The sequence below is a fragment of the Amia ocellicauda genome, chromosome 9 (assembly GCF_036373705.1).
Source record: "Amia ocellicauda isolate fAmiCal2 chromosome 9, fAmiCal2.hap1, whole genome shotgun sequence".
NCBI classification, from domain to species: Eukaryota; Metazoa; Chordata; class Actinopteri; order Amiiformes; family Amiidae; genus Amia; species Amia ocellicauda.
Window position 1 is genome coordinate 31,671,341 of NC_089858.1, and position 14,457 is coordinate 31,685,797.

At 41.0% G+C, this 14,457-nt stretch overlaps 1 protein-coding gene across 7 annotated transcripts in view; it reads left to right on the plus strand.

The window, feature by feature from the left end:
• Nucleotides 1–14,457, plus strand: part of gse1b (Gse1 coiled-coil protein b) — a 298,511-nt gene that overhangs the window by 193,396 nt on the left and 90,658 nt on the right. Inside the window, exon 1 of one of the 7 annotated variants that reach the window (XM_066714080.1) lies at nucleotides 7,069–8,168. The exons of the other annotated variants lie outside the window; for them this stretch is intronic. Within the exon in view, the coding sequence (XP_066570177.1) occupies nucleotides 8,132–8,168 (37 nt within the window). The 5' untranslated portion in view covers nucleotides 7,069–8,131. Of the gene's footprint in view, nucleotides 1–7,068; nucleotides 8,169–14,457 lie in introns of those variants that run through there. 7 annotated transcript variants of the gene reach the window in all.

The following is a 14,457-nucleotide window of genomic DNA, read 5'->3' on the forward strand; positions in this document are numbered from 1 at the left end:
ACTAAAACATTTATTTAGTAGGCATTTTGCAATAGAAGGACTATAACATGGCTGTAATATCCTCACAATAGCAAGCTCATGTGAAACTGGGCAGCAGGCTACATTGATCTCTGTTACTCAAAAACATCAGCATTCGTCAGTGTTCAGACACCACAAAAGTGTGTGTAGAAAACTAAAGTAAAATTGGAGAGGATGGTTAAGCTAAGTAAAAGTATGTGTCAAACCAATTAAGCTTGACCAATCAGTGTAACTCATGACTTGGGAATGTCTGGAGTGAAAGTACAAGTGGCTGAAGAGTCTGAGACAAATGACATTTGAGAGTGCATGAAGGCATCTCATGACCAAGAGTGTGCGTCTTCTCCCACTAGACTAGGCTTGATATCGTCTGGTTGTGTGACAAGGCTCATTGTGTGCAGTGATATCAGCGCCCTAGTCTGTTTAAACCCCCTGTGTTAGTGGGTTTAGGGGGTATCCTTATTTCCCAAAGAGTTTACATTATTTCACTTTTTTCTCTTTCTCCAGAAATGTATAGGTTCAAAGAGAGCAGTTTATTAGGCATTTGAAAGAAGAAATTCAGTAAACATTTTGATTAAGATTTGAGAACATTTTAGTTGCCCCTGCATGTAGGTTTTAAGGCTCTTGTTGTGATCTGTACTGCACATGCTAGGTTATAGAGTGCTGTGCTGTGCTGTGCCTCAGTGGTCAGCAGCCAGGTCCTTAAAGTGGTTCGTATATATATGTATACCCTTCTCTTAAGAGTCTGAAGATAATGGGGCTTTAGAGTAACTGTTGTTGTTGTCACTTCTGTGGGAAAAAGTGTAGCAGCTTTTTTCACAGCACTTGACAAGATGTTCAGGTTTAGCAAGAGAGTGAAAGAACCAACATCTCTGCTGGCGTAGAATCATTTCTTGTTTGGTTTGGTTTCGTAATATCTACATAGGATAGGTTCTCAGCCCTGCAATGGCCTGTTGGTCATTTCATATGGATTTCAGAAAGACTTTGATAAAGATGTTTTTGCATTGATAATCTAAACGAAGGAGGAAGACACAAGAAAAAAGCACAGCTGGCTGAAGCTGAAGTATGAAGCGATTATGCAGCCAGTGCAAGTGTGATTACTGGGCACCTGGGATCAATACAGATCTGAAATTTGGAAATCAAAGCTTAGAGAATACATAGTGGCTCAGGGATGTGTTCTCCAGAGCCATTAGTGTATTCTTTATTTATTTATCTATTTTCGTTTTGAAGCACAAGCTAGTCATCTCATTTATAGTTACTGCGAATGACCTGTGGACAACTGCCTATAGAGGGCTTAATGACTTCAATCAGAAGGCTAATAGTTTTAAATTGTAAAGGGCACGCTCACTATGGGAACCGTGTGTGCATGTATTGTGGTCTGTGTGAATGTTAATGTGTCTGCAGTTCTACCAGTACAATTTAGTTCAGTGTTTGATATCAGTGAGAAATTATTTCGTAACATACATGTACGTGTGTTCTGGAATTATGTGGAATTGTAAGAATACATTTGTTTGATTGACCCTGTTGGTTTTGGTCTACAAAGAAAAAAATATATTTTCGTAATCCTAATTTGTATTCAGTTGAATATATGAGACAAAGATTTTTAGTCTATGTCATCTTGGTTCTGGTTATGCTGCAAAACAAATGCCAAAATCCCCATCTGCACACTCAGAAAACATATATATTGAGAGGAGAGGGAGTTAAAAATATATATATATATTTGTTTACTTTATTGCATCCCACTTTTGAATCACTACGTATGTCAAATTAGCTTTGATGAACCTTGCACTCACACTGGGGGAATAAAGACAGAGCCTTCATCCAAAATGGCCGCTACCGAGCCATCAGTGGACTAAAGCAGCCCTCACTGCTCACACTGTGGGCTCCCAATTTCCAACCTAGTAAAGTATATTCACTCTCATGTTACAAACTGAGTAAAAGCTTTCCAGCTCCAGCCCTCCCAACCCCAGCAGAGCTTTACCAGTTGCGTCCGGCCCTGTGGGGACTCCTGATCACAGTTGGCCGTGACAGATTGGAGCCGGCGCTGTCTGGACTGGAGGGCTCAACCTACACTCTTGAGTGGAATCTTTTACTGGGTTGAGTCACTTGGGAGCCCTCTTCCCGCCTACATCGTTTTCACCAAAGGACACAGATGCTTGCAGAAGAGGGTGTTTTATGTTCGAGTGAGCTTGTTTCTCAGGGCTGGGGAGAGGAACGATGGCCCTGCTGAAACGCCAGTGCAATGGAAGACACTGGCTGTGTGACTCACTCCCGTGACATGTGGAGGAGATGTGAAGACCTTCTTTCTGTCTGTCATCATTCCTGCCCCCATCTGCTTACATTGCTGTGCTGTGATGTTATAATCACCCTGCTTATATATATATGCTGTTCCAGGTTTTTGTTTTGACACCTATTTCATTTGGGGTGACCCCTTTGTTTTGAGCAGCGGGTTTCTGTAAGGTCAGCCTAAGAAAAGCCTCCTGTCACCTTATCTGTAAATCAACAGCTAGGGGAGGAGGCAGGCTCACACACAAGACCAGTGTAAGGCCAAAAATGGCACCATTCATCTGCCATGTAAATTTTCGGTCTGTTGAAATTCTAATTATCTAGACGTGAGGTGCTTATCAAACTATTACGAGAGAGAGAGAGAGTGAGGGCACATTTTAATTTGCTTATCTGACGTACGGTGTTTGATTTGGGGGCCTATGTAGAGAGGTAGGCAAGTCAGACTCCAGTAACTTAATGAAGAAAGTTGTTTGTGGGATTTTCTGTTTTCATTATTTTATTTTTATTTTTATTTTTTTACGTACCGAACAGCTTGCCTTTGTGACCCGAGTTCCAGCATCGCCAGTGATGTGCCTATAATTACAGGGTTATTGCTACTACAGCTGATGGGTAATGACACATTTGCAAATTAATTCTTTGAGCTCGTACAATTAGCATATGGAAGAAGATTTACTCTTAGCCACCCCTGGAGTTACTCTGTAATCAAGAGTCGAATTAAATAAAAGGCCACGAGAGGGTTTGGAGGTCAGCTAAGTTAATCATCTTTTGTTCAAGACATACACTTCCAAATCCCCTTATTTAGCTGTCGCTCCCGAAACGGCGTTTCCTTTTGATACCGAGGGCAAAATGCAGTAGATTAAAGTCACTGAAATTGCCGAATTATAAAAAAAAAAAAGAAAGGGAACCTGCTAGTAGATAGGGATGTGAAGCTCCTGATAGTGGCCTGAGTGCTCTCAATGGGAAAAAATAAAAAAATAACTCCCACTCAAAAATGCTCTATTGTTGGGTTGAAGAAAAAATATATAGTACATTTATATATTTACTCCCTCAGTAAAAACAAAAGGGAGGAGCTAGCTAGAAATTTTAGATTTTCTTTTCTAGTTTGAACTTCATAAAAAAAAAAGAAAGAAATATGCCACCTACAAACCCTTAAACCAAAACACTCTCTGCATCTGAGACGAGATACAACAGCTGAAACCACACCGGGGTTTATTCGTTTGTTAGTTTTTTTCCATCATGTGTATGTTAAAAAAAAAGACTGCACCAAGCAACACCTGAATCTTGATTTCTAGTTACTGTCTAATGGAAACATTCACTGTTCATTGGCATAAATGTCTGTTCCTGTAAAAAGACAGAAATTGACTTTTACAGTAACATTACAGCAAAAAATTCACTTGGATTCGTTTGTAAATGAGAGCCTGAGTTTTGTTAAGTTTGTTGGTTTAAGTTTAGTGTTTTTTTCCACGTAATTCATAACCTGTAATGTGAGCGAAAGATAAGATTTCAGGGAGCGGGTTCCTGATGTGAGCCAGTCAGTCTGCCTGTGAATAGAGGTTATTATACAAACCTATGTAAACCTCCAGTAACCAAATCTTCGAAAGCGCATCAGACAGAAAACGCTGTAATGTGTACACTTTAACCATCCTCATTTGCACTCTCTCTCTCCCCCTCTCTCTCTTTAATGAAGTGCACTGGCAGCAGTGTTGAAGTGTTTGTCAGCTCTTGTGTGTGTGTGTGTGTGTGTGTTTGTGAGAGAGAGAGAGGGGGGTAGTTGAGTGTGCGCTAGTACTGATGTTTATAGCCGGAAGGGTAATGCTTGTCTCAAAGGAAGCCAATACACACACACACTCTTGCACAAACACACACACTCCTCCTCACAAACACACACACATATGTAGAGAGAGTCACGTAGTGCAGCTACATAATGAGCTGTTAAAGAGGTTCAGCTTAATAATAGGCTCTCTGCAACCCCAGGAGCGAAGGTAGGGGTCAGCAGTCAAATAAATGGGCCAGATGCTTGGGGATTCAGTTTTTTCTCTCTCTCTCTCTCTCTCTCTCTCTCTCTCTCTCTCTCCGGAGCTGTAGCATATCATTTCATTCTCCATTCTGGCTTCCCTACACCGCTGAAGGCTGCCTACCATGGCAAGATGCAAGCAATCATGCATGCTTTCCCTGTGCTGACAAATAAGACGAGCGGAGACAAAAAAAATTAGAGAAAAAAAAAAAGAAAAATTCCAAATCCACCTCTTCTGGTTGTTTGAGTCCCCGCTCCCTCTTCAGCCCTAACAAGGGAGGTTGTGTGCTGGGGAGAGATTAAGTGATTGCTTATCTGCTTCCCATGCTGTTTAGACTGATAGACTGCCTGCGCTGCACCCACAGAGACCGGAGGAACAGACAGCCTTGAGGGTCTGATTGTATTTTGGGAAGAGGAAAGAGATGCAGCCGTTTTCAAACACGAACTGGCCTCTTATATATTTTTATTTCTCCTTTCAGATCCTTAATGACAACACGGCTCTTTCTTATTGAGATTTTTATTTATGTATTGAAACAAAACAAAAGTAAATGGTATCATCAACAGCAGTGAGAATCCTGGGTTATTTCCTCACATTTACTTAAGAGCATTTGTGGAAAAGACCACCCCCATAGTCCCGTGTCAAATGGCTTTCTGGAAATACAAAGCTCAAACCGCACGGCTTCTATAGTGTACGACTTTGATAAGGAATAGCCAGTACCGGTGACTCAAATGGAAACAAAAAGAAGATGGAGGAGCACAGGACAGCACTGTCACTTTCGCTCCTCTATTTTACACCGACATTATTCCATGAATTGTCCAGCGTTTATTACCTCCACGGTGCAAATATTGTAATGACAAATGTGACTGACTTCAAAATATTGAAGTAGCTCTGTAGAAACAAATGTTGACTTTGTGGTGGTTACCACAGAATATTATCATATTTCGTTTTGATTTGGCTGATGTCTTTGATCAAGGCAATTCTCATTCAGCAAGGAACTATTAAAAAACAGATATGTGGAGCTACAATTACAATCTGCAGAGAAACTGTAGAATTCTAATGACATTGCGGTAAATATTCACAGATAATGGTCAGTATAGTTTAAGTCTAGTTCTGTATATGTATAGTCAATTGAAAGTGATTACAGCTCTTTTTACTGTAGTATTTGAAAGTTGTATTATAGTCCTTCTCACCTGTTTGTGGAGTCTTTATAATATATCCTTTTCCATTTCTTTTCAATGGCCTTACTTTATGCCCTTTTTCTACTGGTGGAAACAGGTGCATGTTGTAGGTCTGTTATTGGTGTGTGCTACGACACCTGTTCATTTGATGTTTTAGAAAAGAAAGGCAGATAATGTAGTTTTAATTAGAGAAGGGAAAATAAGTATTTATTTGTTTTTATCAAAATAATAAGTCTAACAATCAAGTTTGAATCAACAGAGCTCTGTTTACTGCATTGCATACACTTGTTTGTTTTCTTGTTTAGTTATTTATTTATTTTTCTAAAATCAATGTTCTTTCCTCCCCCCCAAGTTCAATTGATTGATTTGAGAGCCTGGGGAGAGAAGCTAAAGTGTTTCAGAGTATGTAAACACCCTTAGTACCTCGTGGGCTGTGCCAGGTACGGAGCAAAGGGCGCAGGATGTGGTGGGGGTGCTGTGGTGGGGATCACATGTGCGCCGTGGCTCAAGTGAACTTGTAGCTGCAGAAACAATAGTCTGTGTCTGGGAGGTGCCAGCAGAGGCCGAGAGCGGCGCATCTTTTGCAAATTTCAGCAAAATCAGCTCGAGCCCCCTCTTTCTTTTTTTTCCTCCCAGTTTGACAAACCGTGGGGCGCTCTCTCTCTCGCTCTCTCTCTCGCTCGCTCCCATTCACTGTGTGTGTGTGTGTGTGTGTGTGTGTGTGTGTGCGTGTGCGTGTGCACGCGCCTCTATCCTCGCTATCTCCCTGCATTAGCAGATATTTGCCCTATTTGCCAGTGAGCATGCCTGCCTTCTGATCTGTTACAGCATTTTGTTGAAGGTAGATGCTATCAAGTGCTCGATCGCAATCACATCAGGGCTACAGCAATTATTTCTTTATTTTCCCCTCCTTCATATTAAACGCAATACAGCTCTGTTTCAAATCTGTGTGTTCATCTAGGTTAGTGGCTTCTGCCCCTGTTAGCGTCAGTTTCTCTCTCTCTCTCTCTCTCTCTCTCTCTCACACACACACACATGCACGCCCGCATGCACACACACACACACACACACACACACACACACACACACACACACACACACGAGAAAGGACTGGTATTGAAACAGCCTGTAGGGCACATTGTATTTATGGACCCTCCTCCCCTGTTCAGTGCTAGTACCCAGCAGATAGTTAACTCCAAGCCCCTGCTGTTTCTGTCAGTGTATTGTGTGCGGAGCAGCAGAGAGCGAGAGAGTGAGAGAGAAAGGGAGAGAGATAGAGAGAATCGGCAAGCAGCAGCCTTAGAAAGCGACGCTCTGAAGCTAAGTTTCAGCAGAAAAGCCGGCATCGTAATTTCAGGTTCAGGCGGGGAAGCATCTGTCTCTTTGGTCTTCTTCTTCTTGTCTACTTGCCCCAGCAATCCTGGCCTCTGTGTGTGAGTGTGCGTGTGTGTGAGTGTCAGCAGTGAACTCCTTCTGCTAAGAACCTTTGGCTTTCGCAGCGTTGTCTCAGGAGGTGTGCGTTGGGGGGCAGTGGTGGGGGGTGGTGGAAGGGGTGGTGGAAGACAAGAAGACTAACATCCTCACAATGTATTTTTACAGTGACAGCGTAGCAGCGTAGTAGAGGAGGCTGGTGTGAACAGATGCCCTAATGCTCAGCTAACCCTCTCACTTTCATTAAGGGTGACAAATCTGCTGTCACTCAGGCAGAATTCCAATTTACAGATAATGATTCTTGCATGAAAATTGATCGAGGGGCAGTGTTCTTTCTTTCTCTCTCTCTCTTTCTCTGTTCTCCCTCCCTCCCTTCCTTCTTACTCTCTCTCTCTCTCTCTCTCTCTCTCTCTCTTGCTCCCTCTCCCTTTCTGCCTGTGTTGTTGTAGCCTGAAGGGAGTTTATTCTTCCCTCCTCCTCTATTCTTTGAGTCAGTAGTGGGACACAGAAAGAAGAAGAAGAAAAATAAAGAGACAAAAAGGGGGAAAGACATAAGGAGGGTTAAGGAGTAAGCCGGCCGTTGTCTTCAGATCTTGCACTTAGGATGCTGGGTGACAAAACAGAGGGCTCTTTTCCTTTCTGAACTGTTGGAGTATTCATGTTTTCTTCTCTGCTCTCTCAATACCAGAACTGGGTATAAGAAAAACAAGGCCAGTTTCTGGTGTAGCAGCAAAAGATCTCCACTACTCTTTCTTGTATTTATTTTTTTAGTTCTTTTCTTTCTCTATTCCTGACTCGAATACCTGGAAATCCATTGACCTCCACCTTTGACATTCAGCGCCCCGGACAACAACAGAAGCCGGCACCCGTTTAAAAGTCAGCCAAAGTGACGAGCAAATGTAAGGCTTTTACGTTCTGGAAACCTGGACCGCTGGTGTCGGTCGTGTCTTGGTTTGGTTAGTTTCCTCGATGCCCTGGAGCTACACGGCGTATTTAAGACCGGTGTCTTCAGACTGGTACCCCACGGTGGGACTCGGTGATGACAGCCTCGCTTCAATGGGACGAGTCTCCTAACCTCGACACACCTCCGCGCTGTGGTGGGCACACCATATTTCTTCAATCTTAATTTTTTTTTAACCAGGACATTTCCTGCTACACGACTTTATTTTCATTCCATAGTGGTCACAATGGAACTGTAATGTCACCATGTTTGGACTAAAGCCACCGCTGTACTATCTGCCAGGTAAGAGAGGGAGAGAGCGCTGGGGGAGAGATTCTGTAAGTGTGCATGCTTCAGAAATGTCTTTGTATTTTTATTCCACTACACTCCTGCATCCTCTTTTCTTCATTCTTTCTCTTTATTTATGAAGAAGGAGCTTTGCAATGGGAGAACTTTGGCTTTTATTAGAGTTGACTATAGCTTTTCTGGCTTCTTTTGTCTCTGTTATTAGGTTGTAAGTGGCTAGCCTTGTTTTATTTAACAGCAAGCTGCAGAAGCACTTAAGTAATCTAAGGTGAATTAAGCTTGGTGTGGGGTTACCATCAGTAGGTGCTTAACTGTGTCTCATGGCTGAATGAGCTCTGATTATGTAGCGAGCAGCCAAGATGTAGCAAATACAGGACTGGTATAAATGAGTGTGAAAGAGAAGTAGGGAGAAAAAAAACCCTGAAAGAAAGAAAACCTTATTGCATTCATGTTTAAAGCCACAGGGAGCAGTGGCATGATTTTTACATTACTGTAAATTAGCTTCTCTCTCTCTCTTTTAATATATTTTGAGTGTGTTGAAGGCCAGGAGTTCAGCAACGAAGAAAAAAAATGGCAAAGGATTACAGGAGCCTTAGAAACAGAATTTGCTTCATTTTAACTGTTCGCAGGCTTAGCGGCTCCCTCCGGTTAACACTGACGTTGGACTCCCATGCTGCAGGTTTTAGTACAGCGCGTTTATGCTGGACTAGCATGGCAGGAAGCGCTGATACACTTTGGGTTAATATTATGGCTTCTGGAAATAAGAAAGTGAGAATAAAAAAGGGAGAATATGAGATGAGTTTCCTTGAAAATGAAGATTTATGCTTAAATATATGCTTAAATAAATTGTATTTTATTATTATATAGATTGTGGAATCGGTATTCTAAATGGTATGCTAAATTAATTTTAATTGTTTAATGATGGCAGGAATAGTAAATGCTGACATATGGGTGGTTTTGTGAAGAATCATTGATTTCTAATTGCACGCTACAAGAAATATGAAAGACCAATTCAGACTGATGCCTGTGACTCCCTGATGCCATACAGAGTGGGTACTTTCCTTTTAGTGGACTCCATTCAAAGGGGACAACATAAGTTTTGTTTCACTTAGACAATCTAGAGGGTTTTTTTTATATATTTTTAATTATAGTTCATGAAAAAGACCCTTTTATTTGTGCAAGCATTGAAAGTGCACAGAAACCAGAGTCACTGTGAATCCCCAAGCTCCCCTGTTCAGTAAAGCACTGACAGCTCATTTGATGTCACTTTTGACAATTTCTGATTAATCTTACAGAAACTTTATTAAGTTTTTCTTTCAAGAGTCAAGTGTGAGCAACGTTTTCCCACTTTCCCACTTCCCATTTCAGCTTCACCTGTTAAGAAAACAAACTATTTTTATTTTATGTTATTTTAGAATTATATTATTCACTTAAATATAATAAAGCTGTCAACATTTTGTGCAATATTTCACGTTCTTTAAGACTTTATGTGAGGCTTTTGATATAACGGGAACAGGTAACAATTAATAGAAATGCAAGGTGTAGGTCTGTCTCTGTTAGACTTCTCTTATTCTCTGTCTTCCTCAGCTCCCCTTTCCCAAATAGTGAACACAGCTTTGCTTTATACTTGTTGTTCAATGAGGCGGCAAAAAGTAATGATTGCAGGCTCTGGAATAGGCTAATTGGGGTCTGTGGGTAAATGCCCAATGTTTATAGGACTGGCGCTTGTACCCAGCACTAGCTCTGGACTGTAACACTGAGCAAGCGTCAGGGAGAAAAAAAAAAGATTAAAGAGGAGGGGTGTGTGGAAGGGGTGGGAGGTTGTGTTCTCTGAGCATTTCCCCTTTGGAAGATTAATGGTTTAAAAAAAAAAATCGGAGAGCGCTGGGATCATTCAGGGCAGTCTCCTGACAATGGGGTATAAAGCTGACACTTTGTGCGCCTGAATTATTTATTCATCCCAACGAGGCTTTTACTGGTAAAGGGGCCTTGAGAGGGCAGAATAGGAATGTGCCATCATAATTATTAATAGAGTGGGGAGGAACTGCCATAGATCACAGCCTGTAGAGATATTCACGGAGCCTTTACATGGCCTGTGTGAAGACCCCGCGTTAGTTGTTGTCGGCGGGCTTCTCACTACCAGCACACATCACTTTATCTCAGGGTTGAAGGATTGCAGAAGTTACACAAAAGTACAACCTTATGCATTGAGGTCAGTAATTAGCCAGGGCTTGGGACTAGGGGCTGGGGCGAGACTATATCAATAGTAATAACAGAGCCAAAATTATCTTGTTTTGGAAATGTAGTTGGGAAAATGTGTCTATGACATGTATATCTTTATTCTTCCCTTTAGTAGTGGGTCTAGTCCTCTAATCTAGACTGTAAAGAGAAGCCATTACTAGTTATGAAATGGAAATCATCAGGTTTGCACCTAATGTGTCACCCGGTTGCTGCAAACAATGCCATTTCACACCTCTGACGTCAGTCGAAAAGTTGAACGATGTGATCAATTTTAGGTATGGCTTAGGTGGCTGTCGGTTACACTTCTCTTATTGAAGGATATTTTTCTGTCCCTCCGATCCAAATGGTTCTGGAATATATACGTCATTTCCTAGAAAGAAATATCTGATGAGAACGAGGCCTGCTTTTCCTGACTTCTCTTGACAACGCTCGAGTTTCTTGAGAGAGTGTATTTTTGGGTGCGTCAGAAAAATTAAAAGAACGTTCGCCAAGCTGGGGGGGGGGGGCTCTGCCTCCAAGATTTTGTGAGAGACGGAACATGGGAGATGGGGATAAATCAATCGGATCGTAATTCATTATTTTGCACTGTTCACGAGGAATGAAGAGAGCATCAGTAACTTTTGTACTGTCTGATATGTTAAGAGACCTGTTTGTGTTTTCGCTCACTTCTATGCCTGTCCGAATGCATTTGGTGCCATTGCAGAAATAATCAGCTTGCGGTCCTGGGAGGGAGAGAAGCAGCATCGAAATAAGGAGATTTTTTCCTCTGTGATTTTAAATGGAACATGTGCTCTTTGATACATTTGATACTTATTTCCTGTTTGTTATGCTAAATATAAGAGGTTTGGTACTGTAACTGATATTTTCAGGCATTTATGTCAAAGAACACGACTCATTCGGTATCAGGAGAACAAATGTCTATCTCTAATACATCGGTGCCTAGCTATGCATCTCAAATACAACTGAACTGTAGCATTAGTTGTAGAGAATTATAGAGTGGTGTAATTGACTGGGGTTTAACTTATCAACACTGCAAATTCACTGCAATTTTACGTGCCTACAACTAAAGCATAACTTCAGTCAGTTTAGATACATATAAAAATAGACCCCTCTTCTCTATGTAACCAGTGGGTGCTGTCCTGTGTTCTGCCACACTTCTGTTGTGAGCGTCCGTGGGGATTTGGCGTGGCATCTTTCATTGAACTGAGATGATAAAATAATGATTTTGAAATGCTTTCATGATGGCAGTGCTTTACACCTCCGGTGGTAAAGACACCAAGTAAACAATGTTCAGATCCTCCTGAATTATTCATCCTGGTTATTAAATTATATATACGCCTCTATAAATTATTAAATTAAAGTGATTATGTGCTGCTTAAGAGGGGGGAAGGCTTTCTTCTCCACTTATAATCTTTATATTTAATGGATTTTTTTTCATGGAGACAAAAGCCCCTCTGGCAAAAAAAAAAGGAGAGAGAAAGTGACTGTCTGTTAATATGGTAACTGAGATGTCAAGGGCTGTTGTGTAGTTTACCTATAGCCTCCACCTCAACCTCAACCCCAACCCCTGACTCCCCCCGCAGTCACCTCTGTTCTTCACACTGCACCTATGGAGGTTAAAGGCACAAAGCTTGGTGACAAACCTGCTGCTACTAGCTGTTGAAAGGCAACCAATTTGTCTGTCTTAGTTCAAGTTCAATCAAACTGGTGTCCTACTTATTCAGTAGCCAGTACTGATACCATCGTAACTGTCCAACTGCCTATTGGTTTAAATATCAGGCTTTGTAAAGAGGTTATAGTCAAGTTTAAATTAAACGTCCCCTCAAAAACAAAAACATGATTCAGTTATCTTTCACACACACACAAATCTTCATCCTATACTTCACCAAACACAAGTGCATGCTTCGATTTCTATCCAAATACTAGTCTGCTAATGCTTTCCGCACATCCCCAAAGGTGAAAAAACCAAACACCTTTTATTCATAGTGTGTGGAATACATGGTATTTAACAGCAGCCCGTTGCTCCATCTCAGTCACACACACACACTTGTCTCTTGGCAGTGACTTTGCCTAACCTCGGAGAAGCTCACTTAAACTATCCATTTAAAAGCCTGTTTGTCGTGATACGGTACCAGGATGTCAAGGCAGAGGTCACTGTGTCATTCTTCTTTCTCTTGTCAATGGCCAGAGCAGCGCAGGAGCTTGGAAGTGTTAATCTATCACAGTTAAAGGGAATTTCTCTGGCTGTTATAGTGCACCTTATAAGGAGAGTGTATTTATGTGTGTTGAAGACTATAGAGAACTCGGTAATGCTTTACTTTACTAATTGACTCAGAAACTAACATTTTAAATAATGTAAAACCAAAAATGTGTTGAGGCACTTAAAGAGTCCTCATTTATTTATCTCTCCCGAAATAATACAGATATTATAATTGTATATGTGCCTAAAGTAAAATTCAATAGTTACAGCATCTATAAACTCTTACATTACATGTCATAGGATGTCAATTTTCACTTAGGTGTGATACTCGAAATAAGGCATTGCTACATTATTTAAAGAATAAAAGCTTCATGTACAGTAGAGAGCACATTTTTAAAGTATTTTTTTCTTGCAAGAAGTAGGAGTTGTTGCTGACTCTTAGCCGAGCTCTCTCTCTCTCTCTCTCTCTCTCTGTCTCTCTATCTGCGGAGGGTACAGAGCAGTCTGCGTGCTTTTCCTGAATGTCGTTCACACACGGAATTAGCTTCAGCCGCCTCGTAGTCTTAACTGCCGTTGCCATGGAGACGGTGTCAGACACATGCTAGTTTTTCAATGATTATTTGACAAGAAAAAAAAGGGGGAGCTTGAAAAAAAAAGGAAAGAAAAGAAAAGAAAAAATTGCTGCTTGAGATCCAGCAGACTAATTACCCCTCCTCGAGTGAAGGAGCGAGGGGGTGGGTGTGTGTGTTGGTGGGGGTGCACATGTCACTGCCCTTGCTGTCATGATTATTTGATTTCTTAAGCCCAAGGAAGGGAGGTGACAGCTGAGGTGGCCTGTAAGCCAATAAGCCTCTATTTGCTTTGTCAGGGGCAAGACCACAAAATGGAAGACCTGGACTGACCTCATTTAAATTTTTACGATGCACAAGTGTGTGTGTGTGTGTGTGTGTGTGACGTGCTGTTAGTGCAGAGGATGAAAACACAAGGCTCAGACTTGTGTGTTTATAAATATAATTCCATTTTGTTTTCTTGGTTTAATGAAGTGGCACATTTTAACACATTAAAACAGATGTGTGTGTGTGTGTGTATATATATATATATATATATATATATATATATATATATATATATATATATATATATATATATAATTTCGTCACCTCCAAATGATTGGTACCCTTGATAAAGATAAGCAAAAAAAAGGCTGTTTACAATAAACACAGGTAAGAACCTATATTGTATGCAAAAAATAATAAAATGGGAAAACTATATTCTTTCATACTAATACAATTGCTTAGAGAAACCATTTATTTGTAACAAGTACTATTTTAAGAAAAGTGTCAAAATTATTGGCACCTCAAAATCAAACTAAATGAAATCAGCATTTATACCTCTCAGTCTTAAGGAACTGTTTTGTTGCCTTCCTGGCTTCCATTTTTACTGGGGAATAATAATGAGGTAACACACATGTAAAATCCATTCGTCATCCATCGGCATGGGGGAAGGCAAAGAACTCACAAATGAAAAGAAACAAAGGGTTGTTGACCTTTTTGGTCAATGAGGCAATGGGTAGAAAAAAAATGCTTAACTTAAATATACCTCTTACCACTATTAGGGCAATAATTAAGAAGTTAAAAACCAGTGGTACAGTGATAAACCTGCCTGGTAGAGGGCACAAGTGCTTCTTGCCCCCATGAGCAGTGAGGAAGATGGATCATTCAGAGAACAAAGAAGAATCCAACAGCCACCGTTAGAGAATTACTTGGGGTCACCAAGTCTCAAAATCTACAGACTATGCCAACAGCCTATTTGTCAGGGTTGCCAGAATAAAGCTTTGATTGAGAG